Here is a 27,280-nt window from a genome sequence, read left to right on the forward strand (position 1 = left end):
GATCTGTTTGGCCTCAATGTTTTTACACGGCCAACAATGCTACAGAGTAATTCCAGTGTTCAGAAACACTACATGTTCTGCATGTTCTGACCCAAGAGCTATCTAAAGAAGTCCAAAAAGCTCTGGGTTTGTCTCCATTCAGCAAGTGCATTGCATACTCCCAGAATTTCTCAGAATATTGGAGAAACAGCCAAACTCTTGCACCAAATTTGTCATCTTGCAAATTTGTCACTCTGACTACATAACTAAGAGAAAGCAATCACAATGTTGCATTAAAAATATTGTGTTGCTGAAATGTTATCCTTTAAAGAAATGTTAATTCTGAAACCAGCCTTGCTTTGTTATAGGGTTACTGCAACTGTAGTTGCAACACTGAGAGGAAATCCCATTCTTGTGAACAGTTCCTCTTGGGAAAGTTTTATATTGTCAGTACAGTTCCCTAATGTGACTAAGGAGAATGTTTACTTTTACTGGCTCAAAATTATCTTAGTCTCAGATATTTTCATATATTCCATTGTAGAAGAAACAATGGAATTTATCTAATGTCAAATATTTAAGCAAGCCTACAAAGATTAACTTGGCTTCTCAAATTTTTCTCCCTCTGAATATTTTGTTATCTATTACCAGTTAATGTATGTCATTTTCATGTTTGCTCTGATTACAGACTTGGAAATGGATAGTGGGTCCCATGTTTCTGTATCTCTGTGAGAGGTTGGTGCGGTTTTGGCGATCTCAACAGAAGGTGGTCATCACCAAGGTATTGATTGGTTTAGTAATTACTAGTGGCCAGTGTCTAACTGTATCATAGACAAGTCTTCCCAACCCCTCTATATCATTGGTCAGATGTTACAGCAGAGAGAAGACCTACAATTTATTTCAGGTTACTTCACTCAATAATCAAATGTTTGAACCTTTAACTGGGGAAACTACAAGTTACCACTTTTGATGTTAAAATGAAGCCAAGTTCTTTCTGTGCATGAATCTCCCTCACCCACTGTGTGTGTGTGTGTGTGTGTGTGTGTGTGTGTGTGTAGGGGAAGGACACAGAGACATTATTTGGTTAGTTAAGAACAGAAAAGAAAAAGAGGTGAGTTCAAAGGGGCATAAATTGAGTCTTAAAATTTTCAGATGCCAAAAGAACCAGAGATCTAAGGGTAGGTCTCATTGAGGCTGAGCTAGTTTTTCAGGTTATCTTTACCACCTTTTCTCTGCTGTGTATGTAATAATCTAATATGAAAGTTGAAGTGCCCAAAATTTCAGCAAGTTAGTAAATAAGCTGCGTCTCAAATTTGGTCTCCTAATTCCAAGTCTAGAGTGACTTTTCCTGAACTCTAATCTGTTTCTCATCGCAAAATAAATAAATATCCAACTAAATAAATGTAAATGGAACTCCTTGTTATAATTTCAGGAAACACCAGGAAAGTATATCTTTATCAAATAAAATTTAATTCAATTCAACTCAGTTCAAAAAGTATTTGCCAAAACCCTACTATGGGTTACTTTTGCAAAACAACAAATTCTTCCTGTCCTCCACCCTATCTTTCCTCATTTGCTGTCTCTGGTGGGTCATAGTAAAGCTAGTTCAGCTGGCCTTGGAAGTCTTGAAATATAGGAAACCACAACAGTTCTCCTTTTGTGATATTTATATTGCATTATAAGAACAATCCCACAGATCAGCAAAAACAGTTGCTGCAAAATGTCCTTTACTAGACTAGAGATGACTGAACCGGACAAGTATTTTTCTTAAACATACTTTTAAGGAAAACTTGTTTTCCTTTGAAGAAAATATATAATTGTTTTCTTCTCATATAAATAAATATGAGAGACGAGATGTTATCCAAAAGTATTCCAATGAGAATGCTATCCACTTATTTAGTTACATCTCATTTGTGCCTGTGATAGCAAAATTGTAATATGGTAAAAAATTGTTTCCACAACACAAAATTGCAACATGGTAAACAATTTTCAACATAATTTTAATTTTCTGTTTTCAAAATGAAGCTTTGCAACTCCTTATTTCAGAGCAGAAGGGAAGTTGGTTATAGTTTTTATCACGTAAGATGCATTTAATTCACAAGTTCTGGAAACGTTTGACATTTTTTAAAAAAGAATTTTTCACTCTTCCTCAACTCCCTGTTCAAGAAAAGCCCAGCAGTATCAGTTAACGTTAGGAAGCTGCTATTTTATTTCTATTGATTTTTCTTTCCTTTGATGTCCCTTGGTTTGTCTTTAGTTATACATATAGAGTTCTTCTAGAAGTCTTAAGAATCATGAAAGAAACAGTATATTACTTTCTGTCTTGCTGTTCACTGTGTTCTACTTTTTAAAAAATTATCCACTCAATAGTTGATGGACATTTGGATTGTTTCCTGTTTTGTGCTATTATCAATAAAGCTGTTATAAACATGTGTGTACATAGACAAATGAGGATGGCAATGGGTGGGTAGAATAGATGGTGTACTCCCCAGATAGGGAGAAATGTAGAAATAACACATGGAATCAGGCAGATTCAAGGTGTGATTAAAGACAAAGATAGACCAACTTAGTCTTGGTTTGGGGAATGTTGCTACATAACTAGCCAATGGGATCTCCTTCTTCTGGCCAGCTATTAGGTTTGTGCAAAAGTTATTGCGGTTTTTGCCATATTTTTAATGGCAAAAACCGCAATTACTTTTGCACCAACCTAATACTAAGGCCCTCTCTCATCCTCTGGGGAGATAGGAAGGCTGAGCAGGAAACATCACTTTTTGTAAATTTTTTAGCACTTTTTTGACTTCTGAGAGGAAAAAAAAAATCACAATAGGCTGATTTTTTATGTTGGATTCCCTGGTAAAGACTGAGAAATAACTGCATGCAGAAGGTTTCTAAGGCATTCTGTAAGAGATAAACCTGGAAAGGAAGTAAGAAAGGCAGGAATGGGGAGAGAGAAAAGCTGACCCTCTTTCTAGTTGCAACTGTGGTCTCAGATGATACTACAGGGAGTGCGGGAATTGAGATAGCCCCTTGGAGTTAACCTAAGTTAAGGAAAAGGGACTAGGCCTCAGTATCCCATAATCAGCCCATCTTTAGTAATGGGCTACAACTGAGGGCAATTCCCTGTGACAGACACATCTGCTGGAGGAACTGCTGTGTTGTCCCTAAAGCAAAGATCTAGGTGGGCCAATTTAGCTCAGTTTTTTATCCATATGGACACTAAAAAGGCAAGTATTTAGGAAAGATGTCATTTCCAGACATATGTTTTATTCTATAGGTGGTCACTCACCCTTTCAAAACCATCGAGCTACAGATGAAGAAGAAGGGGTTCAAAATGGAAGTGGGACAATACATTTTTGTCAAGTGCCCCAAGGTGTCCAAGCTGGAGTGGCACCCTTTCACACTGACATCTGCCCCTGAGGAAGACTTCTTTAGTATCCATATCCGCATCGTTGGGGACTGGACAGAGGGGCTGTTCAATGCTTGTGGCTGTGATAAGCAGGAGTTTCAAGATGCGTGGAAACTACCTAAGTGAGTAAAAAGTACATATTACCAGCATGTATGAGTTCAGGAAAAATGGCATTAAATAGCTCCTCTTCCTCCATGTTTTACTAAGTCTCCAACAAAACACACAGGTTCTAAGAATATACGTAGTTATTTCTGTGGTCGCCATTTGATATGTGTGGTGTGTTTATGCATATTTTCATAAATGTTATGTGAAATATGAAACCTTTGAATCAAATATTAGAAATGAATACTCCCAAATTCCTTTAAATATGTAAGGGTCAAGGCCAAGTTAGATTAACTTTCCTAACAAATATAATAGTAGTGTATCAAAAATATTCTTAAATTTTCATTGGTATAATTTTTTTGAGGTTAAATGCCATATATTAGCCCCTTTGCCTCCTTTTCCCTGCATGCCCAACATGCTATCAGGTACTCAGTAGATGCTAAAGAAAGGTTTGAGAGTTTGTTGAATAACTCAATGAATAGACAAATGAAAAGTGGAGACATTAAATCTACAAGATGTTATGATGCGGCAAATTCTCACTTCAGTGTGCAGCGTGTGCAAGATTTTCAAGAGTGGGATGTCCTGGCAAGACACAGGGTATGTGTGGAGGGGGCATTGTTGTGTGTGAAGAGGAATGGGGAGATAAAAACAAACAAACAAACAAACAAACAAACAAAAACTTGTTCCGAGTTACCAAATGTTTTTGGTTAGCCAAATATTTCTCTTCTCACTTCCAAACCCAACGTTGGCACTAAGTTTGGTTACTTGAAAGCTATTTCATGGAAGGAAGCACCCAATAGATACATTATTCCAATTTGAATTGACATATTGCACATCCCCAATAATTACGAGTGTCCCATCTCACTCTGAAGATCAAGACATCTCTGTAACTATCTCCTCCCCATTTCCCTTCAGGATAGCGGTTGATGGGCCCTTTGGCACTGCCAGTGAAGATGTGTTCAGCTATGAGGTGGTGATGTTAGTGGGAGCTGGGATTGGGGTCACACCCTTCGCATCCATTCTCAAGTCAGTCTGGTACAAATATTGCAATAACGCCACCAATCTGAGGCTCAAAAAGGTAAGTGCTTTCATTTATCGGAGGACCTAGAGCAGTAACCATACTCTGCCACGTGAGGCCTGAGAATGCTTTCAGGGCTAAGGTTGGCAGAGACCATGGGAAGTGAAGAAAAGCTTCCAGTGGTTCTAGAGAGACAGGGTTTTCTTCAAAAGAATGTTTGTTAAATCTAATGTGCTTCTAGATAAGTAGGCCTATTAGTGAAGGGAATATATTGTATTTGTATAGTGTTGCTGGAAATTCAGAAGAAAGAAAGTTGGGAAAGTATTCACAGCCCCAACTCAATAGCTATAATTTTTGTATATTCTCTTCTAATATTTCCATGTTTATATATTTTTAGAAAGTTGTAAATATTGAGTATGTATCATTTCATGTCCTGCTTTTAAAAAACATATTACAGAAAGTGATTTTCAATGTTTTCACAGGCTTTATAATGATGACTTTAAATGATCCCTTCATGTTCTATTGAGAGGATATTGAATAATTTTTCTTTCATCTTGTGTTGGATATTGAGATTGATTCAATTTCCAGCCACCCTCCCCACCACCCAATACTTTTTTTTTGCAAAGGGAGAAGAGGAGACCTGAAACTCTACTTACGAATATCTCCTCAGGGTCAATTCACAGGGGATTTTTTGGTTAACTATAAATTTGGTTTTATTCTGTAATAAAGGGCATCCTAAATAAACCTCAGGCCATTCTAATAACTGTAAAGATAAACTCTAATAGGGACATTAAGCCTACCTTGACTTTTCATTCTCCCTGTACCTCTTTTCCATGTGCAGGAGATATGCATAGAACCTTATTTTTCCCCTAGGAACTCATGAATGTCTGGCAGTAGCAGGCAGGGAAGAATTTCTGTGGCAATCCCTGCTAGTCTAGATTCCATCAGGCTTTCTAAGAAGAGGTTCAAAGGAAGCCAGGGATTCTGGGAGAGTAAGAGCAGACTCAGAGAGAAACTTGGTGGGCTAATAGTTTTTTCTTAAGCCATGTATTTCTGAGGCCAGGTTACTTATTTACTGCCCTGCTAGAGTGAAGGCCAGAGCAGGTTCATGTAAACTACCCTGTGAGATGCCCAGAGCCTTCCGAAAATCTATGTTTCTAGGCATTCTGAGCATCAGGAAAAAGTTTGGGTGACAGAAAGTGGAATTCCACATGTTAATGCTGATAGGGCCTGCCAAATATAATCTGCTTCATGATCCACCCCATTTTCAGATCTACTTCTACTGGCTGTGCCGGGACACACATGCCTTTGAGTGGTTTGCAGACCTGCTGCAACTGCTGGAGAGCCAGATGCAGGAAAGGAACAATGCCGGCTTCCTCAGCTACAACATCTACCTCACTGGCTGGGATGAGTCTCAGGTAAGGACAAGACTCCAAGGCTCAGGTCCTTCCCATAGTGTACAGGGCTTATGAACTTCCCCCTGGTTATTGGTGTGTCTTGTGCACCATTTTTTCTAAGTACAGTTAGTGGATTTGGTGATCCGGTCCGTTCACTCTCATTTAGTATCGCCACATGATATTTAGACTGCTCAGATTAGAATCAGAGCCTGTGAGGGAATAAAAGCCATCACTTTGACATTATTAGATCAATTCTCCCGCCAGGCACTCTGAAACCGGTGATTGAGATGATGCACAGGGTTATTTTGGGGAAAATTTAGCTTTCTCTTTCTCTGTCTCTCTCTCTCTTTCTCTGTCTCTCTCTCTCTTTCTCTGTCTCTCTCTCTCTTTCTCTCTCTCTCTGTGTGTGTGTGTGTGTGTGTGTCTCTATAAAACAGACAGTCCCCAACTTACAGTGGTTCAACTTATGATTTTTCTTTCTTTTTTTTTTTTTTTTTGAGGCAGAGTCTCGCTCTGTTGCCCAGGCTGGAGTGCAGTGGCGGATCTCAGCTCACTGCAAGCTCCACCTCCCGGGTTCAAGCCATTATCCTGCCTCAACCTCCCGAGTAGCTGGACTACAGGTGCCCGCCACCTCGCCCGGCTAGTTTTTTTTTTTGTATTTTTTTAGTAGAGACGGGGTTTCACCGTGTTAGCCAGGATGGTCTCGATCTCCTGACCTCGTGATCCGCCCATCTTGGCCTCCCAAAGTGCTGGGATTACAGGCTTGAGCCACCGCGCCCGGCCTGATTTTTCAACTTTGCAATGAAGTGAAAGCAATATGCATTCAGTAGAAGCCATACTTCAGTATTGCATTCAACAAATTACATGTGGTATTAAACCTTTTATTACAAACAGGCTTCTTGTTAGATGATTTTGTGGAATTGTAGGCTAATATAAGTGTTCTGAGCACATTTAAGGTGGTCTAGACTAAACTATGATGTTTATTAAGTTAGATGTATTAAACCCATTTTAGACTTATGGTATTTTCAATTTAATGATGGTTTTATCAGGATATAACCCCATTGTAAGCTGAGGAGCATCTGTATATATAACGTACATAAGCATATAAAGGATTCTGTATATATGTATATATTTTAATACGTATTTATATATGTATCACATATATATTTATATGTACATATGTGTTTATAAAATTTAATTTATGTTTTTGTATGTTTTATAATATACTCACTACCTTTATAATTATTATGTATATATATTGCCAAGTATTATTCTTATGTATCTATTTACATAGATGGTCTAATTTTATCCTCTCACCAACACTATAAAGTAGCTCCTATTATTATCCACACTTTACAGATGGAGAAACTCAGACCAGGTTAGGTCATTTTCCCAAGAGCACCCAACAAGTAAGTGACAGAGACAGAATGTGCCAGAGCCTTCACTCTCAGCATCTCGCAGTAGTTCATGATTATCATTTATGAATAAATTATTATATATCTAATGAAGGTGGTATATATGCATGTGTGTGTGTGTATGTGTGTGTGTGTGTGTACAATGAGGGTGCTCTTCCAAAAATGTTTGGAGACCACTATAATAAAGTAAGCCAATAGTTCTCAACAGGAACAGTTTTGCTCTGTTCCCCCCAAGACACACACCAGAGACAGCTGGCAATGTAAATATCCTACGATTAACAAGACAGCCCCCCACAACAAAGAATTATACAGTCCCAAATATCAACAGTGCTGAAATTGACAAACCCTGAAACAAGTTAATGATTCCTGGAGTGGTAACATCTTTGTAAATAAGCAAACATTAATGACTTGGCCTGGAAACAGATGCTGCCACCATGAGTGAGGAGCTAAGGCAAGAGTCTCTGCATATTTCTGTCCTGTGTCTCAGCTGGTGTCTTAGTCCATTTGTGCTGCTATAACAAAATACCCGAGGCTGGATAATTTATAAAGAACAGAAATTTATTTTCTCAAAGTTCTGGAGGCTGGCAAGTCCAAGATCAAGACACCAACAGGTTTGGTTGTCTAGCAAAGGCTGCGTCTTCTGGGTGGGAGAAATTCTGTGTTTTCACATGGTGGAAAGAAAAAGGGCAGGCTCATCGAATACTGTGTGATGACTCTTTTCCAAAGCCCTTAACTCATTCATAAGGGATGATCCTTTATGTCTTAATCATCTTTATAAGGCTCCACTTCTTAATGCTATCACATTGGCAACATCTGAATTTTGGAGAGGATACATTCAAACTATAGCAACTGGGTATACACAGACATTGGCTCCACAACCCTGAGCATCTTCCATGTGCACCCTGTCACTGTGAAGACTGAATTCCCATTTGGGTTTTGACATATTGTTTACCACAGATTCTCCAAGTCTTAAAGGAACCTTGTAGCAAATACAGATTAAGGAAACATCACCATAAGAATTGTTGCTCCAGAAAAAGTGGTTTTGAAATGCCACTTCTGCAATTTAAAAGCAAAACAAAAATGCTTTGATAAAAATAAAACTCAGGAAAAAATCTATATTATATAAACTGCTTTACTGTTTTGTTATTTAAAAAACAAAGCACAGTTTTTTTAAATCAGTAATTTTTTTGTGTTAAAAATTAATTATTTTGCTTTACCAAACTGATCTCTATAGGATTATTAAATTGGAGTGCCCACCTTTCTTAATATCCTCTATGCCCATCATCCATCTAGTGAATTTCAAATCTGATTTGCTTTTTAAAAATAAATTTAATTAACCACTTTCATGAAAAATACCTGTTGTTCAAACTGAAGCCTCCTAGAATGGTAGCAGAAAAACAGCATGTGACTATATACACATACGCACACACACACGCACACACACACGCACACACACTAGCTCTAGGCTTGATTTGATGCCTTATTATGCTACCAAAGTATTGCTGCATTTTAGTCAAAAATTGTTACATCTCTTAGTAATTCTCCCAAAGGAGTGGAAGTATATTAGGGTGAAGAGAAAAAGTCAAACATAGAACAGAGAGAAAAACAGTGAGACACTACTCATCCATCAATGCCTGACTCAAATACTGCAGCCCTAACCCTTACCCTGTTCTTCTACTCCACCTTCCTTCTTTGTTCTCATTAGGACACTTGTGCCTCTTTCATGACACTCATCATACCCTGTTCGACATATGGGATTATTTATATTTATACTTCAAAGTCTCCCTTTCTAGATTGTAAATTGCTTGAGAGAGATCCAGTTTATTTATCTTTGTATACCTTTCAGCATCCAGCAGGGTGCCTTGGTTAGAATAGTTTGTGAAGGATGTAAATACATTGCATGTGCTTTTACAGCATGTCTCTTTTTTTCTGAATTCATGTCCTTTCCTGTAGGCCAATCACTTTGCTGTGCACCATGATGAGGAGAAAGATGTGATCACAGGCCTGAAACAAAAGACTTTGTATGGACGGCCCAACTGGGATAATGAATTCAAGACAATTGCGAGTCAACACCCTAAGTAAGGAGTCTGTCACCAAGATGTTTTTGAAGCTTGCCTCTGCCTAAAGCAGCAGCCCCCATACATATCTAAACTTGTATATTTTAGAAACTCAAATATGTATATTACTATATAAAGGTTGAATTCATGCCCAACAAAAGATTCCAGATATCTTCAACTTTAAGAAGGAATCTTTAAATTATACCAAATTACCTGGAGAGTTATTAAAAACAAAGATTTCCAGGTCCCCATCTCAGACTTTCTCAACCTGCCTGTCCCAAGTAGGGCCACAACTTGGTTCTTTTCTTTAGTCTCCTAAATTTCATTAGTGTATCTGCTTCTTTTAAAGATTCAATACAATTTATACATATTGTTAAGGAGACACTGTCCCCACTTTTAGTTACAGCTTCTGGGTCTAAAATCTTAAGTTGACAGATGTCTCAAGGTGCTTTCTGCTCTCACTAAAACTTTAGTCATTATAAAACCTTGAGGGGGATCCCTTATCTTGCTAGAACACCTGAGAAACTCAAGAGATCACCATACAGGTACCCTGTAGACTATTGCTTTTGGCACTGTAAGGAGCATACAAAGTACCTGGGGATCTCTTTAAAATGCAGATACCGATTTAGAAGATTTGGGGTAGGGCCAGGTAATCTGCATTTTTAAAAAAGCTGACGCCAAGGCTACTGATCAGAAACCACACTTTGAACAGGGCTTTAGACTCTAAAAATTAGAGAAATGAAGCCACACCGAGTGGCTGGCATAGTTGGCTTGTTCCTAATTTCAAGATGCCAGGGGGTACAGAGCCCTGAAGGAAAGTAGCCCACAGACTCATGAATTCACCACCATTTTCTCTGTGATATAAGTTCCAAAAACCTTGGTTGGATTTTATTTTTGCCAGGGAAGTCAACTACCTTTTGAACTATCCAGATGCTCACACAAACAGACTGAACCACACTCCCTCTGAGCAATATGATCAAAGGAGCAGAGGGGACTTTGCCCTGGGACCTCAAATTAATGGGAAATTCACCTACCTGCTTTGTAGACATCTCATCCCAAAGCTTGAAATTGTCTTTTTTTTTTCTTTCCCAAAAGTACCAGAATAGGAGTTTTCCTCTGTGGACCTGAAGCCTTGGCTAAAACCCTCAGTAAACAGAGCATCTCCAACTCTGAGTCTGGCCCTCGGGGAGTGCATTTCATTTTCAACAAGGAAAACTTCTAACTCATCTCTTCCATGAGGAAATAAATGTGGGTTGTGCTGCCAATTGTTCAAATAATGCTAATTGATCATATAAATACCCCTTGCTTAAAAATGGACAGAAAGAAACTATAATGTAATGGTTTTCCCTTAAAGGAATGTCAAAGATTGTTTGATGGTGATAAGTTGTATTTATATGGAGCTCTATGGTTTTAAGAGCACTTTTACAAACATTATGTCATTTTTTTCCTCTCAGTAATGTCAGTGGAAGGTAGGGCAAAGCTTCTTGGTCTCAATTTTAGAATCAAAAGGGAAAGGATCAAAAGGTTCAGTAAATTCCCTAAGATTATGAAGCTGTGATCAGATCTAGCCCATCTTACTCCAGGTGTGATACTCTTTCCACAATACTGAGCTGCCTCAGAATCCTCAAAATCAGTTTTTATGTTCCCCAAAAGAAGAAGGAAACCAAGGAGTAGCTACATATTTATATTTTGTGTCATTTTTGCCATCATTATTATCATATTGAAGGAAACTTTCCAGATCATTAGGATATAATATATGTTGAGAGTGTCTCAACACTTAGTAGTGACAGTATTGACATCTGAGCATACTCCAGTTTACTAATACAACAGGGTAACTGGGCCAGATATTCTTTCTACAAAATAATATTGGATTGATTGGAGTTAATGTAGTACTCATCATTTACCACGGTGCTTGGCAGAGAGTGGATACTCAAGTAAGGTTTGTTAAATGAATGAATGAATGAACTTAGAACCACACAATGCCAACATAGAATTAATTTAAAGCCTTAAACAAAATTTATCTAAAGAAATAACTTCTATTACTTTTATAGACCAAAGGAATCTGATTCTCCCTAGGGTCAAGAACAGGCTAAGGATACTAACCAATAGGATGGCCTGGAGGGTTCTGCACATTCTTATTTGAAGCATGAAAAAAGAGGGTTGGAGGTGGAGAGTTAACCTCCTGCCATGACTCTGGTTCATCTAGTCCTGCTCCTTGTGCTATAAAATAAATGTAGACTGATTTCCTGCCCAAAGTGGTCTACTCCAGCTAGCCCTTATGAATATTGAACTTAAGAATTGTGACAAATATGTATCTGATACGGTCATTTGTTTTAAATAGCACCCACCCCTTGTTTTCCATAAATACACACAAGAAATGGATCACATCTGTGTGACTAATGGTTTATTTGTATTATATCATCATGATCATCCTGAAATTAACAATCCAGAAACAAAAATCTCTGTACAGAGATCAAATTCACACTCAATAGTATGTTATGAATATATGTTCAAGAGAGACTCTCTAAATCACTGTTAGTGTGGCCAAGAGCAGGGTTTTGTTTTTTTTTTCTTAGAACTGGTCCCATTTCTGGGAACTAAAACCAGTTTTATTTGCCCCACCCCTTGGAGCAACAAATATTTAAAACTCTTCAACTTTGGTAATGAGGAAGAAAGAGAAAGAGCTGGGGGAAGGGCAGGAGACTGATTTAGGAGGAAAAGGAAATGCGGAGAAAAGAGAATGGGAGAGTGAGAGAAAATAAAAAAGGCAAAAGGGAGAGACAGTGGAAGGGGGTCTCATATTGGTCATTCCCTGCCCCAGATTTCTTAAAATTTTATATGTATTGAATGTAATTGAAGGAAGTATACACATATTCATGTTGTTTTGATTATCTAGGGTATTGAATATTTTTAAATCTGGTCACAAATTTTGATGCTGAGGAGGATTATTCAGGGGACTAGGATGAACTAAATAAGAACTCAGTTGTTCTTTGTCATACTGCTGTTCCTTTGGTCTCCCAGAATCCTCAGGGCACTGAGGGTAGGTCTGACAAATAAGGCCTGCTGTGTGAATGTAGCCTTTGTAAAATGTACTGGGATGGTTTCTGCTTAGAGATACTTAGGTCCAGCCTGTTCACACTGCACCTCAGGTATCAATTCATCTATTCAACAGGTATTTATTTGTGTTATTACTATGACTCAGGCTCTTTATATTGTTTCAATTCTTTACACCAAAGTATGAACTGGAGAGGGTACCTCAATTATAAGGAGTCTGAGAATATTGGCCCTTTCTAAGCTATGTGCATAATTAAAACCAGCTTCATTTGTTGCTCTGAGAATGTTTCTCCAAGGTTTTCTACCTTTGAAACCAACTAAATTATGAAAGTGGAGAGATCTGCCCTGTGTTATCCAGTTTTGAGATAAAAAATGAGTATAAGAGTGCCTGTCATTATAAGAGCTGCCTTCTTTATTCTTCTCTCAAGCCACCAGCTGCCAGCCACCAGCAGCCAGCTGCCAGCCCAGCTGTTTTTTTTTTTTAGCACTTAGTATTTAGCATTTACTAACAGGTATTGTAAGAATAATGAAGCATTGTTTTTAATCTTGAGACTATGAAAGCTTTTCTTAGTTCTTCTGCTTTTGCAATTGTGTTTGTGAAATTTGAATACTTGCAGGCTTTGTATGTGAATAATTCTAGGGGGGGACCTGGGAGATAATTCCTACAGGGAATTCTCAAAACTGTGCTCAACTATTAAAATAAACGAGCTTTCTTTGTGTCTGTGTTACTGATCTTTGTATTAAAGGGTAAATTCAGCTAGTAACGATTTTCTCTGCCCTGGTGGGGTTGAGACACTCTGTGTTTCTGCATATGACATGCCAAACACTTCATGGTTTATGGACTGGGAGGTGAAAGCTGAAGACTAAGCTCTGTGCTGAATACTGTTGATCCTCACAACACTGATATAAGGGACAGGGAGGGCAACTTAATGTTATAGACAGAATTTCAGAAACCAAGAAGCCCCAGTGTGACATCTTTGTTCCACGTCTACTGAACTTTCATGTTCTAACTTCACAATTAAGTGTCATCAGGTTCAATTGTGGGCATATATGCTCATGCTTCTGTGATAGCCTTTGTTCTAAATGAGTCAACCAGTTACGATCTCCATTATTTAGAAAATGCATAGGGGTGTGGGCATGACATGTTGCTGTGGGAGTCACCAGGTGCTGCCATGGAGGGAAAAGACATTACCTAAAATAAATAGCGATAACAGAAATAGCCAATATTTGGTAAACACCTCCTACTATACTTAAGTATATTTCACATATACTTTATTTAATCCCTCAGCAACACTACAATGTAGCCGTTTTATCCCAATTTTGTTGATAAGAAAACAGTCTGAACGAAGATGAACGAGAAGGAAAAGTTCCCAAAACTATTGGGTGACTATGTCAACATTCAATCCACATCTTTCTGGGGACAAACTCCATGTCCTTTTTACTACACTAACAGATTACACTAGGTAATTTTATTTCTCTTTTTTTTTTTTTTTTTTTGAGACAGAGTTTTGCTCTTGGTGCCCAGGCTGGAGTGCAATGGCACAATCTCAGCTCACTGCAACCTCCGCCTCCCAGGTTCAAGCGATTCTCCTGCCTCAGCCTCCCGAGTAGCTAGGATTACAGGCATGCGCCACCTTGCCTGGCTAATTTTGTATTTTTAGTAGAGACGGGGTTTCTCCATGTTGGTCAGGCTGGTCTCGAACTCCCGACCTCAGGTGATCCACCGGCCTCAGCCTCCCAAAGTGCTGGGATTACAGGCATGAGTCACTGCACCCGGCCAAAAACTAAGGATATTTTCAAAGCAATTATGCTGGGTACACATTATGCACCAAGAATAGCTGGGTAACAGTGGTAACATAAATCTCTAGTTTATACCATTTAAGTAGCTTGGTGTCTTAGTTTAGAAACACTGGTTAATCTTGTTAAGCCCAGACTGTTTGTTCCCCAAAGAAGACCACCAGAGTCCAGAGTCAAAGCCAAGCGGCAAGGATCTTTACTACAAGTTCGAACTTGGTCCCTCCTTTACACAGTATACAAGAGGGCCCCGAACAATGCGAGCGTTTGCTTTTTATAGCCCGAAAGTTGTAGGGGAACAAAGAAATTCTTTTGGCTCCTGCGCTTTCAGTAACCTTGAACGGCTGTCTCCTTATCGGAGACTTTCCAGGTGGTGTTTGTACTGAGCTCAGGGAGTTTGAGAGATATATGGTGGTGGGATGGGAGGATGGGATGTGTTTGTGCTAGGCTCAGGGAGTTTTGAGCCCGGGGCTGAGGAATGTGCCCAGCTCCTTTCATTCCCCCCTTCTTTTCAGGTATCTTTAGAGCCAATCTTGGGTCTTACAGATCTGATTCTGTTTCAGCGTTTACAGGTTGGTATTGGGCTCTGAGGACCATGAGTTGTACGGTGTCAAATCTCTCCCTAACAAATTGTAAAATTCTGTTAACAACACAAGGTCCTACGGTAAGCAGAAATAGTAGACTTAGCAGGGGTCTAAGGAAGGGGGCTAACAGAGAAAACATAGAGGAATTCCACCATTGGTCTGCAGCTGAAGCAAACTGCCGTGTTTTTACTTCAGTGCTTAACTTGCGTAACTGTTGGACCCGGTCCTCTACAAGTCCTGATTCATTTATGTAGAAACAACAGTCTTCTTTTAGAAATATACATGTACCACCTTTTTCTGCAGTGAGTAGGTCTAGGGCCCTCCGGTTTTGCAAGGTTACCTGAGCTAGGGACGTGAGCTGCCGCTGAAGGGAGGCAAGGGACTCAGCCGACTCCTCCATAGCAACGGCAAATTGTTGGTATAACTTGTTACTTTCTATGAGGGTGTGACCTAGGGCTCCCCCCGCCAGTCCGGCCGCAATGAAGGATGCGGTGAGGGAGATTCCTGCAATGAGGGGGAGAAATATGGCTCGTGCAGGTCTTGGTCTAGGGTCTGGGTGAATAACAGCACTAGTCCAGTTACCGGTATACCCTAGGAACTCGCCAGCAGTTAGTAGAGTCAACCGGGGAACTAATGTGACAGGGAGACATAGTAGGTTATTAACAGAAGGACTAGGTAGGTTCTTAGATAAGGTTCCATTACACCAGAAGAATATGCCTGATGGAGCCCTTAAGGTGATATTAGGGGACGTTGCAGTGATGCTGCAGAGGCTGGAATTGGTTCCTGAGAAACAGTAGGGAAACTTCTCCTGACTGGGGTTTAGGTATAGGGGCACGTTCAGGATAGGAGCATACGAGTGGTTTCAGAGGTTGTTAGCTTGGGCAAAGGTAGAGGGTCCCCATGGCAGAGGGACAGCTGTTAGCGGTGGACGCCCTAGAGTGGCGCACAGGAAGCAGCCAGACGGGCTATGAAGTCCTGTAAGGTTAGCAAGTTCTAGTCCTTCTTGTAATAACTTTAACCAGGAGAAAGGACGTAAGTCTTGTGTTAGTCTGTTTTCCTGTCGTTGGATATTCCCGTGGACCAGGGGCAGTACTTGCACTAGGCCTCGCCACAGATAGAGGTGACTGCTAGGCCATGTGGAGGAGGGGGAGTAGTATACAGCCCCATGTTGAGGTGTGGTCCAGCGGGAGTTCCAGGGGTCTCTAACTATCCATGTATATGGAAAGTCTCTATCCCGTCTACGATAGAAGGGCCATTTAGGGTCTAACTGTTTTCTCTCTCCCCAATAACGGGGTCTGTGGATGTTACAATAGTTATAAGGACAGCCAGCATTTTGGTGCCACCAATAGTGTTTACAATTGTATTTAGTCTGATCAAACTCAAAGCATATTATTGGTGTCATAGGTTTGGCTATTTGAAAACCAGTAAAATTTAGTAGAATTGGGCTGTTGCACCCTGAGGAAGGGCAATCAGCACTGGCCAATAATTTTCCGGGCTTATGAGGTTGCCCAGGGTGGGTTCGGTTTTCATAAAGCCAGAATCTCCAGACAAAGGGATTATAAGCTGGTTTTGTGATTTCTCCAGCGGCCACTAGGGCGACTAACATTAGGGTTAGACTACCTAACTGCATGTTTGCAGTGAGCTATGCTGCCGGCGCAGGGTGAGTTTTAAGGGGTTGTTCCTAGCTCTGTCCACAGTCCACGTGTCCGGTGCTTCAGCCGCCGCCGTGATTGGTCCCAGAAGATCAGAGGTTGGGTCCACTGGCTTGACGTGGGTGTAGTGGATCCACGATGCGATGCCTTCTACCTTCAGGGCGGTGGGTGTGGTTAGGAGTACCTGGAGTGGTCCTTTCCACCTGGGTTCTAGGGTCTCTTGTCGGTGTCGCTTGACCAGGACCCAGTCTCCCGGCTGGTACGGATGGGGTGTCGGCGGGGGACCGGTCTCATATAGTTCCTTCAGCTTGGGCCAGATTTCTTGATGAATTTTCTGCAAGGCTGTATTCCCTCTCGCTCCTCCGTGGTAAACAAGATTCGGAGGAGCTGCTGACAATCATCTTAAATGGGCTGGTGGGTGAACATGACACTATCCAGTAAAGCCAGTAAATCTTTGGGGTTGTCTGAAAACCGAGCACTCTGAGCCTTTTAGTTATACAGATCACTGGTGGAGAATGGCCAGTACTGGAGCTTGGGGATTCCTGTGTCATCTGGGGGTTTTATTTCCCGAAGGGGTAAAGCCACCGTGGAGTCAGGCGGCTGGGGGGGGGGGGCCTAGTCCGCGAAGTGCGCCCTCGCGTCCGCCCCCCCAGCCTTTTAAAGTTACTTTCCCTTTCAGCGAGCCCGCCTCCCCTCCGCCTGCTCCGTCCCTCTATCTCTCTCTCTAATCTTTCCGTTTCTGTCTAAATCTTTGATTGACATACTTACAGGGTCTTTTCTTTAAGTTTCTATCTTATTCGCGTGCGCTTTCTCTCTCTGTCTCTCTGTCATCCCGTGTCCTTTCTCCTTTATACTCAGTCTCTTTCTCTGACTCTCCACGTCTGCCGTTTTCTCCCCTTTCTCTTTCCGATTTCCCTTCTCACTTTCTCCTTTTCCCATCTCTATGGTTTCTCTCTCACTTATTTTCTTTTCTTTTCAGTCTCACTTTCTGTGTCTCTTTTTGTAAAGGAATGTGGGTTGGAATCCCTGTAAAGGAAATCCGCGCTGGAAGCCGGGAGCCCGGGGACCGGGGCCGCAAGCGCGCGCCGGAAGCCGGGAGCCCGGGGACCGGGGCCGCGAGCGCGCGCCGGAAGCCGGGAGCCCGGGGACCGGGGCCGCGAGCGCGCGCCGGAAGCCGGGAGCCCGGGGACCGGGGCCGGGGGCGCGCCGGAAGCCGGGAGCCCGGGGACCGGGCCGGGAGCGCGGCGCCGGAAGCCGGGAGCCCGGGGACCGGGCCGGGAGCGCGGCGCCGGAAGCCGGGAGCCCGGGGACCGGGCCCGGGAGCGCGCCGGAAGCCGGGAGCCCGGGGACCGGGCCCGGGAGCGCGCCGGAAGCCCGGAGCCCGGGGACCGGGGCAATTCAGACGGCGAGCGCGCACCCGGGGACCGGGGCAATTCAGACGGCGAGCGCGCACCCGGGGACCGGGGCAATTCAGACGGCGAGCGCGCACCCGGGGACCGGGGCAATTCAGACGGCGAGCGCGCACCCGGGGACCGGGGCAATTCAGACGGCGAGCGCGCACCCGGGGACCGGGGCAATTCAGACGGCGAGCGCGCACCCGGGGACCGGGGCAATTCAGACGGCGAGCGCGCACCCGGGGACCGGGGCAATTCAGACGGCGAGCGCGCACCCGGGGACCGGGGCAATTCAGACGGCGAGCGCGCACCCGGGGACCGGGGTCAGATTCAGACTGCAAGCGCGCACCCGAGGACCGGGGTCAGATTCGGCTGTTGCCCGGATTGCGAACCCGCTCCGGCAACTCAGATCGCAATTTAAATCAGAAGAGAGCCAGGGGACGTCTCCCACCGGTCTCCACTGGCTGTCCTATAGCGCGTCCGCCAGGACTGTGCCAGCCTCAGTTTCAGACCTCGCGAGTCAGAGATTCAGATTCAGAACAGACACACAGACACAGACAGACAAACGGAGACGAGCCAGCTCACCTATCAGTAGATCGATCCTAGCAGATCCGTTGACCAGGGGTCTGGTGGGCTTGGGGAATCCCGGACGGGCCCCCAGATGTTAAGCCCAGACTGTTTGTTCCCCAAAGAAGACCACCAGAGTCCAGAGTCAAAGCCAAGCGGCAAGGATCTTTACTACAAGTTCGAACTTGGTCCCTCCTTTACACAGTATACAAGAGGGCCCCGAACAATGCGAGCGTTTGCTTTTTATAGCCCGAAAGTTGTAGGGGAACAAAGAAATTCTTTTGGCTCCTGCGCTTTCAGTAACCTTGAACGGCTGTCTCCTTATCGGAGACTTTCCAGGTGGTGTTTGTACTGAGCTCAGGGAGTTTGAGAGATATATGGTGGTGGGATGGGAGGATGGGATGTGTTTGTGCTAGGCTCAGGGAGTTTTGAGCCCGGGGCTGAGGAATGTGCCCAGCTCCTTTCAATCTGATTCATGCTAATTTTTACTTTTAAATTATGATAAAATAGAACTTACCAAAAAATGGAATTATTTTGCTTGGAGAAAAGAAAGCTGTAGGGTGATTCAACAATATTTATTAAGTCTACTTTTTCATTTATGTTTATTTTATTTATAAACAATTTCTGTCTATTTTATTTGTAAACAATTTCTGTCTTTCAGAGAATGGCCAGCTATTGTCTATAGTGTGTGTGTGTGTGCATGTGTGTGTCTGTGTGTCTGTGTGTAGTAAGATTGCGTGAGGAAGGAGCTAAATTTCTCAATTGTAAATGCAGTTTGGCAAAAAACAAAGTGTTCACAGAGGCTAGGAAATCTGATCACTAGAGATTTTTAAAATTTGGAAAAATGATCAACCAAGTGGCCTGAGATTCATTTAAACCTGTAGCCTTTATTATCTTGTTGTAGTGGTGGGGGAATGAAGTAGTGTAATAATTGGATATTCCAGCTAATACTTATTGCTAATAGATGCATAATTTTCAAGGAAGTGGGATGCTGTCAATTATAGGAAGAAACTAAATCCTGAAATACACTTCTTCTTGGATTTAAAAAATACTAGGAAAGGTTGTACATGAGCAGAGGGCACTGTGAGCTTATTTTCTAGATTTTACTCTGAAGAACTAATGACACGAAGACTGTGCCTAGCTGAGACTTTTGAAAATAGCCCAAAGTATCATATCCTGAAACTTCATACTTCATAGAGGACTGCTCCAAAGACAGCAAACTTGATTTATATAATAAATTAAGTTCAAAAGATCTTCATAAATCTTAAAATTACATTCGATTATAAAGAAATCACCAAGTTTACCATTATGTTAGATCCCTCAATTGCTAAATATCACTTCCTCTTTTCAGTAATAATAAAATCACTAACCTACTTATGCTCATAGAAAACACTAAACATCACTTTTTCTGATCAGATGAGGGCAAGTCAGGGCATAAGGAATGAAAACACCTTTGTTATTTCCAAGAGATTTCAGGGCAATTCTTATACATCTTTATGTTGATTGAAAAGAAAAAAAATTATGCTACCTAAACATCTCCTGGGAATAGCAAATGTGCTTGCATTGGCTGAAAACCACAAGGGCACACTATTAAAATGGGAGTTATTCCAGACCAAGCTATTGGAGATCAGCACAGCTGATTATCCTGTTTTCCAGGTTGGGGCTCTGCATCACTCGTGACTAAAATGTCACACTCATACATCTGTGTTATCAACTTTCTGCTGCATTCCTTACCCAGTGCTTAGTCCGTTGGGACAAACATGCCTATGGCTTTACTAAGATCGAAGGCAACAGCAAGCTTGATCATGTTCAACTCACAAAGAAAGTCAGATGCAAAATAGCCTTTAAGAATATGAGTTTTTAGGCCGGGCGCGGTGGCTCAAGCCTGTAATCCCAGCACTTTGGGAGGCCGAGATGGGCGGATCACGAGGTCAGGAGATAGAGACCATCTTGGTGAACACGGTGAAACCCCATCTCTACTAAAAAGTACAAAAAAACTAGCCGGGCGAGGTGGCAGGCGCCTGTAGTTCCAGCTACTCAGGAGGCTGAGGCAGGAGAATGGCGTAAACCCGGGAGGCGGAGCTTGCAGTGAGCTGACATCTGGCCACTGCACTCCCACCTGGGCGACAGAGTAAGACTCCGTCTCAAAAAAAAAAAAAAAAAGAATATGAGTTTTTGCCCTTCCTTTATAGAAAATAATCAGAAAACTTTCCTTTCCTTTTGGTAAATATAAAAACGCATTTTGAGAAATTTGTTTCCTCTTTAAGATATTGTATATCAAATGGTGAGGGGATGGAAATCGGGGGAAAATGTAAAACAAATGAATGGTAACCATATTAATAGAGAGAAAAAACAAGATAAGGAATATTATAATGAATAGTGTATTTTTTTTATTGTTTTTAAAAAACAGTAATGCTTGAATTGATTGCAAATTGGCTCCTATTTCCTACCTCTCCCTGGATCCACATCCTCTGCAGTGTGACTTTGTAATTCCTTCTATCATGAGGAGTCCATTTGCTCATCCCTTGTATCTGGGATATTCTCGTAACATGACCTGACCAATAGAATGTGGCAAAAGTGACTTGTGAGTTCCAGAGTCTAGGTCTCAGGAAACCTGGCATGCTTCTTTTCTCTCTTTTGCTCCTCTACCTTTTCCATACAGAATGCTCAGACTAGCCTGCTCAAGGGTGCAACCTATGGGGCAGAGCAGAGTCAGCCTGCTAGTCCCAACCAAGACCCCAGATATGTGAGAGAGAGCCCAAGACTAACAAAACTACCCAGGTCATCCACAGATGACTGCAGATACATGAGTAAGTTCAGCTCACATCCTCAGAACCACCCAGACGTCCTGTAGATGTATGAGAAATATTAAATGATTGTTGTTTTAAGCCACTAACTTCAGAGTAGTTTGTTATATAACAAAACCGCTGATGCAAATGGTATCAAAAATTGTTGAAAGAGAGAGAGGGGTTCAGGGTGAGAGCTGTAGGTGATTGTATCTGTGCTAATACCACATAGCCCTTTTTGGGGGATTGCCCTGAATAATACATTAGCTTTGCTATGAGTAAAATACTATATCCTCTGAATTGTCATGAATTATGTGGAGACATACGTGTTTTGGAAGTGTGAAAGTTCTTGGGCTCAGATAAAAGGTGTTACCATCTAGAAAGTACAGGTAGTTTATTTCAATTCTACTCCAATAACTAGCATGTCATTCCATTCGTGTAGAAATAAGCTACCTCACTATCTCACTATCTGAAATAGAAGTATGAACTGTGGGTAAGTGTGTGAGGACAATATCTGGGCAACCAAATTGGAGCTCAGATCCACAAACAGTACATTAAACAGTGGCGAAGTCGGTCAGAAATTCACTCAGAGTTGTGTACTTGCCATAACCAGCTTAGTCACCTTGGTCCCAAAGTCATAGTTGATGAGAAGTGTCAAGTTAAGAGAGAAAGACTTCTAGAGATAGGTACATACACAATGATAACAGGTGACATCTGAGAACCTAAGGAAGGGCAAAGAAAGAAACACTGCAAAGCAGATTCAAACACTTAAAAGCACAGCAGCTCGGGGCCAGTTAGTGTAAGAGAAAAGGAGCTCCATATGCCTCAGTAAAACCTAAGAGCATCACTGTACTGCATTTATTCATTCATTCACTTCACATGTTTATTCAACAAATGCTATGTATACTGAGATTTTTCTCTGGTCATTGTACTGGCTAGAACCTAAAGGAGTGAGACTATTAATTAGAGTTTATAATCTGGCAATGATATTGTTAGCAGTCCATTCACAAAAGGGTTAATTCAAGTTAAGCCAGCCTAAATGTTTATGCAAAATAGGATTTTTGCCTAAGTTTAAAGGGTATCAGAAAAGTGTAGCCATTGAGAATGACTCATTTCATGGTGTTCTCAGATGACTTAAGCACTATTAGTATGTTTCCATTTCTAGTGCAGGAACCTCCACGTTTTAGAGGAAAAGAGGAAAGAATTTGTGTAGACTGTGCCTAAGAAAGGTAGAAATTTGTTTACAATTTATTTAAAGATAAAAATAAAGAACTAGGTTGCTTTAAAAAAGGGAGGGAAAGAAAATCAAAATACATCTTATTTGAGGCGTTAAAACTTTTTTAAGAAAAATAATAAAACTTAGTAAAATAAAGTTGTATTCTTCTAAAAATAATTTTTTAAATCTTCAGCTGAAAATGAAAAGTACAGATTATACTAAGAAGCAACTGTTTGACATTCTGCTTTCTCAATAGTATTTAAAAACTCAGTTATTTTCAGAAATGAGGAAGTCTTGATCTGCTAGACGAAGGTCGGCTGCAGGTGGTGTTTATTGCTTTGAGATGGCAACGAACCATAAACCCTTCACTTGGTAAATACTAAACTGGCTGAATGAATCTAAAGCATGTCTGACATATAGGAAAAATACAGCCCTGTTAAGCAGTCTTGAAACCCACAAGCTACGTGGAAAACACAGATTCAACTACATCATAAAAATTCAGACAATTCCAGTTCAGGATGATGAATTGATCCTAAGCAATTTTCTTTCTCTCTCTCTCTGTCTCTGAAGACTCTTAAATGGCATTTTAAAAATAATAATGGGGCCGGGCGCAGTGGCTCACGCCTGTAATCCCAACACTTTGGGAGGCCGAGGTGAGGAGATCACGAGGTCAGGAGTTCAAGACCAGCCAGACCAACATGGTGAAACTCTGTCTCTACCAAAAATACAAAAAATTAGACGGGCATAGTGGCTCGCGCCTGCAATCCCAGCTACTCAGGAGGCTGGGGCAGGAGAATCGCTTGAACCTGAGAAGTGGAGGTTGCAGTGAGCTGAGATCATGCCACTGCACTCCAGCCTGGGTGACAGAGTGAGACTCTGTCTCAAATAATAATAATAATAATAATTATTGTATATATATATATATAAAGTATATATAATATATATTTACATTTATTATTATTATTATTATCATTATTATTATGGTTGCCGGGTGCAGTGGTTCACGCCAGCAATCCCAGCACTTTGGGACGCTGAGGCAGGTATATCACCTGAGGCCAGGAGTTCAAGACCTGCCTGGCCAATATGGTGAAATGTCGTCTCTACTAAAAATACAAAAATTAGTTGGGCATGGTGGTGGGCAAATGTAATCCCAGTTACTCAGGAGACTGAGGCAGGAATAATCGCTTGAACCCAGGAGGTGGAGTTTGCTGTGAACCGAGATCACGTCACTGTACTCCAGCCTGGGTGACAGAGTGAGACTCGGTCTCAAAGAATAAAAATAAAATAAAAATAACAATGATATAACCTGTGTGAAGAGAATAGAAGAGTACTATCAAGGAATAAAAATTTTGACCATGTTCCTAAAAGCTGGATAATTGATAGAGAAGTGGTAAATTATGAATTAAGTTGAAAGAAATCAAACTTCGGAGTATGTGAGGAAGGGATAAGGCTTAGGAAGATGCCTACCTACCCTGAAGAATTCCAGAGAAATTAGAGGCATGGAAATACCAGATACAAAGAAGGGGAAGAGTGAAACATGGAAACGAAGAGTCAAATCTGTCATCCAACTGACAGAAATTTCAGAAAGAGAGTATAGAAATAGCGCGTGAGAGAAAAGTGTCAGAAATTATAAGATACTTTATCTGAGCTAAATAGTACAAGTCATCATATGGATAGAGTCCACAGAGTAGCCAGCACATTGAAATAATTTATGTCTAGACATATTATTACAAAATTTTAGAACATCGAGGTTAAAGTAAATTTGCAACAGCCTCCAGAAATGAAATATTAAAGCAAAACAAAACAAATCAAAACACAGCTAACCCATAAAGTAGCAAGAATCAAATTTGTTTCAGCAACACTGGAAACTAGAAGTCTATGGACTAAAGCCCATGGACCAGGGACCACATCTGAGAGAAAAAGGATATGCCATCTGTTTATGTACATATGTCCATGGGAAGTTCCATAGAAATTCAAAGTTCTGCTGGAAATTATATTCAACCTAGAATTCTTCTTTTTTTTAAGATGGAGTCTTGCCCTTTTGCCCAGGCTGGAGTGCAATGGTGCAATCTCAGCTCACTGCAACCTCTACTTCCCAGGTTCAAACGATTCTCCTGCCTCAGCCTCCCGAGTAGCTGTAATTACAGGTGCCCGTCATCATGCCTAGCTAATTTTTGTGTTTTCTTTTTTTTTTTTTTTTTTTTTTTTTACAAACTAAACTGTCATCTCTTTATTCAATAAGATGTGTCTTTACAAGTTTAAAAAGACTGGACACCATTATCCTTTATGAATAATGCAGATAACCATTTTAAAAAACATTTTACTTGGTCGGGCACAGTGGCTCACACCTGTAATCCCAGCACTTTGGGAGGCCAAGGCAGGGGCAGATCACGAGGTCAGGAGTTCAAGACCAGCGTGACGTGACCAATATGGTGAAACCCTGTCTCTACTAAAAATACAAAAATTAGCTGGGTGTGGTGGCATATGCTTGTAATCCCAGCTACTTGGGAAGCTGAGGCAGGAGAATCACTTGAACCCGGGAGGCAGAGGATGCAGTGAGCTGAGATCGCGCCACTGCACTCCAGCCTGGGTGACAGAGCAAGACTCCATCTCAAAGAAACAAACAAAACCACTTTACTGACTGTATTGTGACACGTTTATTAAGCATGAACCCCTATCAGTACTCCTAAACTGTAAACAATGAGGAACTAAGGTGTCAAAAGAAACACATTAGGGATCATATTAATAGACAAAAACCTTTACATTTTCTTATTGCATTTACACAATCAACACACAATAAGCAAAACTGAATCCTTTCTAAGCAAACATTTTTGCATATACTGCCTTCTCTTTATCTTTCTGTGCCTTTATCTGTTGTTTGACTTTCAGCAGTTCTGCCTGGATAGCTTTATCTTCTGGTGCTATCTCCTGTGCTTTCTTAAGATCAGCCAATGCTTGATCATATTCTTTTAATCTTTGCCATCCTTGAGCTCTGCGGTACAATGCTTTGGTATTTGATGGGTCTATTTCAAGAGCCTCCAAACAACTGTCAATTGCTCCCTGCCAATTTGACATCTTCAGTTTACAAGCACCAATATTCAGTACACAGCTTAAAGCTATAGGTTGCAGCTTGGCTCTATCTGCTGTCTCAATAACAGCCTTTGAACTGTCCACGTATCTTAAAACTTTTGCATATTTTTTAATGGCCATCTCCCAGTTCTGGGATTTGAAAAAAGTATTTCCAATATTTTTTAAGTCTTCTGTTATTAATAAAAATTTATCTACGTCTTTTAAATCTACATCCGCATCCTCAGGGAAATCTGGATGACTGTCGCCAGAGCCATCTTTTGGGAATATTCCCCAGTCATCTCCTTCCTTCAATTCTCCACATTCTGCAATAATGCACAATTTAGCAGGTTTTTCACCTTTCACTTCCACATTTTCCAATATCCTTGTCACTCCTATTCCTTTAATTACTTGGCCAAACACCACATGTTTCCCATCCAAATGAGGAGTTGGAACTGTTGTGATAAAAAACTGAGAACCATTTGTGTTGCGGCCTGCGTTTGCCATGCTCAGTAAACCCTCCCGATCATGCTTATAGTGGAAATTTTCATCTTCAAATTTTTCACCATAAATACTTTCTCCACCTGTCCCATTCTGATTTGAGAAGTCTCCACCCTGAATCATAAATTTCTTAATAATTCGATGAAAAGGGCATCCTTTGAAATGGAGAGGTTTCCCAGTCGTGGGTCCAATGCCTTTTTCTCCTGTACACAGTGCACGAAAATTTTCCGCAGTTTTGGGTACAATATCTGCAAACAATTCTAAGACAATTCGACCAACTCGCTCCCCTCCTATGTCCACGTCAAAGAAGACTCGAGGGTTACTGGGGTTGGAGGGCTTGACTTGGGGGGACGGATGCGACATCTCGACTTGCAGACGCGTTTGGACGCAGGATCCCCGCACCTCGTGGCCGCCCGGCACCTCAAACTCCAGAGCGCTAGTCTCCGCCGGAGACTAGCAGCGACGCTGACCGAATTTTTGTGTTTTCAGTAGAGACGGGTTTCACCAGCCTTGGTCAGGCTGGTCTCAAACTCCTGACCTCATGATCTGTCCGTCTTGGCCTCCCAGAGTGCTGAGATTACAGGCGTGAGCCACTGAGCCCAGCCTCAACCTAGAATTCTATACTTGGCTAGCTTAGCCTAGGTGCTCTGCTAAAAAGCAAAGTTTGAGGCAGGGATTAAAATACTGATACTTTGCTTGGGAGGTATAACCCTAAGGTGATGAGCATGAGAAACCCAGGAAGTGAGGCAAGGGAGGATGTGAAGCATCACTGCACAGCCATCAATTCACAACGAGCCCCAAAGAACCATACTCAGCATGTGTGTGTGCTCAGTTCAAGGGTCTTTTCTGAAAGAGCTTCAAAAGCCTATTAGGAATGTGAGCTAATCCATTAAAGGAGCGTGGCGCCATCTCTTGTTTTGTTTTTTTTTTTTTTGTTTTTTTTTGTTTTGTTTTTGTTTTTGTTTTTTTTTGAGACAGAGTTTCGCTCTGTCATCCAGGCTGGAGTGCAGTGGCGCAATCTTGGCTCACTGCAACCTCCACCTCCTGGGTTCAAGCCTGGCTGGTTTCGAACTCCTGACCTCAAGTGATCCACCTGCCTTGGCCTCCCAAAGTGCTGGGATTATAAGAGTGAACCACCACACCCGGCCACATGGCACCATCTCTAACAAATAGCACGTGTGATAAAGGTTATGGAGAGTTGTGAGGTTCTATAAAGTCAAAATGATGAGGCAGGGCAAACGGATGTAACCTGTAATTTTTCCTGGTGAGCAAGTTAGAGCAAGCTTACATTCTGG

The 27,280-nt window shown here is 41.6% G+C and overlaps 2 protein-coding genes and 1 long non-coding RNA gene across 3 annotated transcripts in view; 1 reads left to right on the top strand and 2 right to left on the bottom strand.

The window, feature by feature from the left end:
• Window positions 1-13,144, top strand: part of CYBB (cytochrome b-245 beta chain) — a 33,987-nt gene extending 20,843 nt beyond the window's left edge. Inside the window, exons 8-13 of the mRNA XM_001083654.5 lie at window positions 665-757; window positions 3,251-3,504; window positions 4,400-4,562; window positions 5,774-5,920; window positions 9,268-9,392; window positions 10,467-13,144. Of these exons, the coding sequence (XP_001083654.1) occupies window positions 665-757; window positions 3,251-3,504; window positions 4,400-4,562; window positions 5,774-5,920; window positions 9,268-9,392; window positions 10,467-10,593 (909 nt within the window). The 3' untranslated portion in view covers window positions 10,594-13,144. The remainder of the gene's footprint in view (window positions 1-664; window positions 758-3,250; window positions 3,505-4,399; window positions 4,563-5,773; window positions 5,921-9,267; window positions 9,393-10,466) is intronic.
• Window positions 13,145-14,395: 1,251 nt separating this feature from the next.
• LOC144338841 (uncharacterized) lies at window positions 14,396-17,624 on the bottom strand. The gene is made up of 2 exons (XR_013413225.1): window positions 17,224-17,624; window positions 14,396-16,797 (listed from the first exon to the last, which is right to left on the bottom strand). It is a non-coding gene; the product is annotated as an uncharacterized LOC144338841 (long non-coding RNA).
• A 7,380-nt stretch (window positions 17,625-25,004) lies between these two features.
• LOC701347 (peptidylprolyl isomerase D) lies at window positions 25,005-26,349 on the bottom strand. Its single transcript, NM_001265834.1, is given in 1 exon segment — window positions 25,005-26,349. A coding segment is annotated over 1 exon segment (1,113 nt). The 5' UTR covers window position 26,349; the 3' UTR covers window positions 25,005-25,235.
• Window positions 26,350-27,280: the final 931 nt, after the last annotated feature.

Source organism: Macaca mulatta, chromosome X (genome assembly GCF_049350105.2).
Source record: "Macaca mulatta isolate MMU2019108-1 chromosome X, T2T-MMU8v2.0, whole genome shotgun sequence".
Taxonomy (NCBI): domain Eukaryota; kingdom Metazoa; phylum Chordata; class Mammalia; order Primates; family Cercopithecidae; genus Macaca; species Macaca mulatta.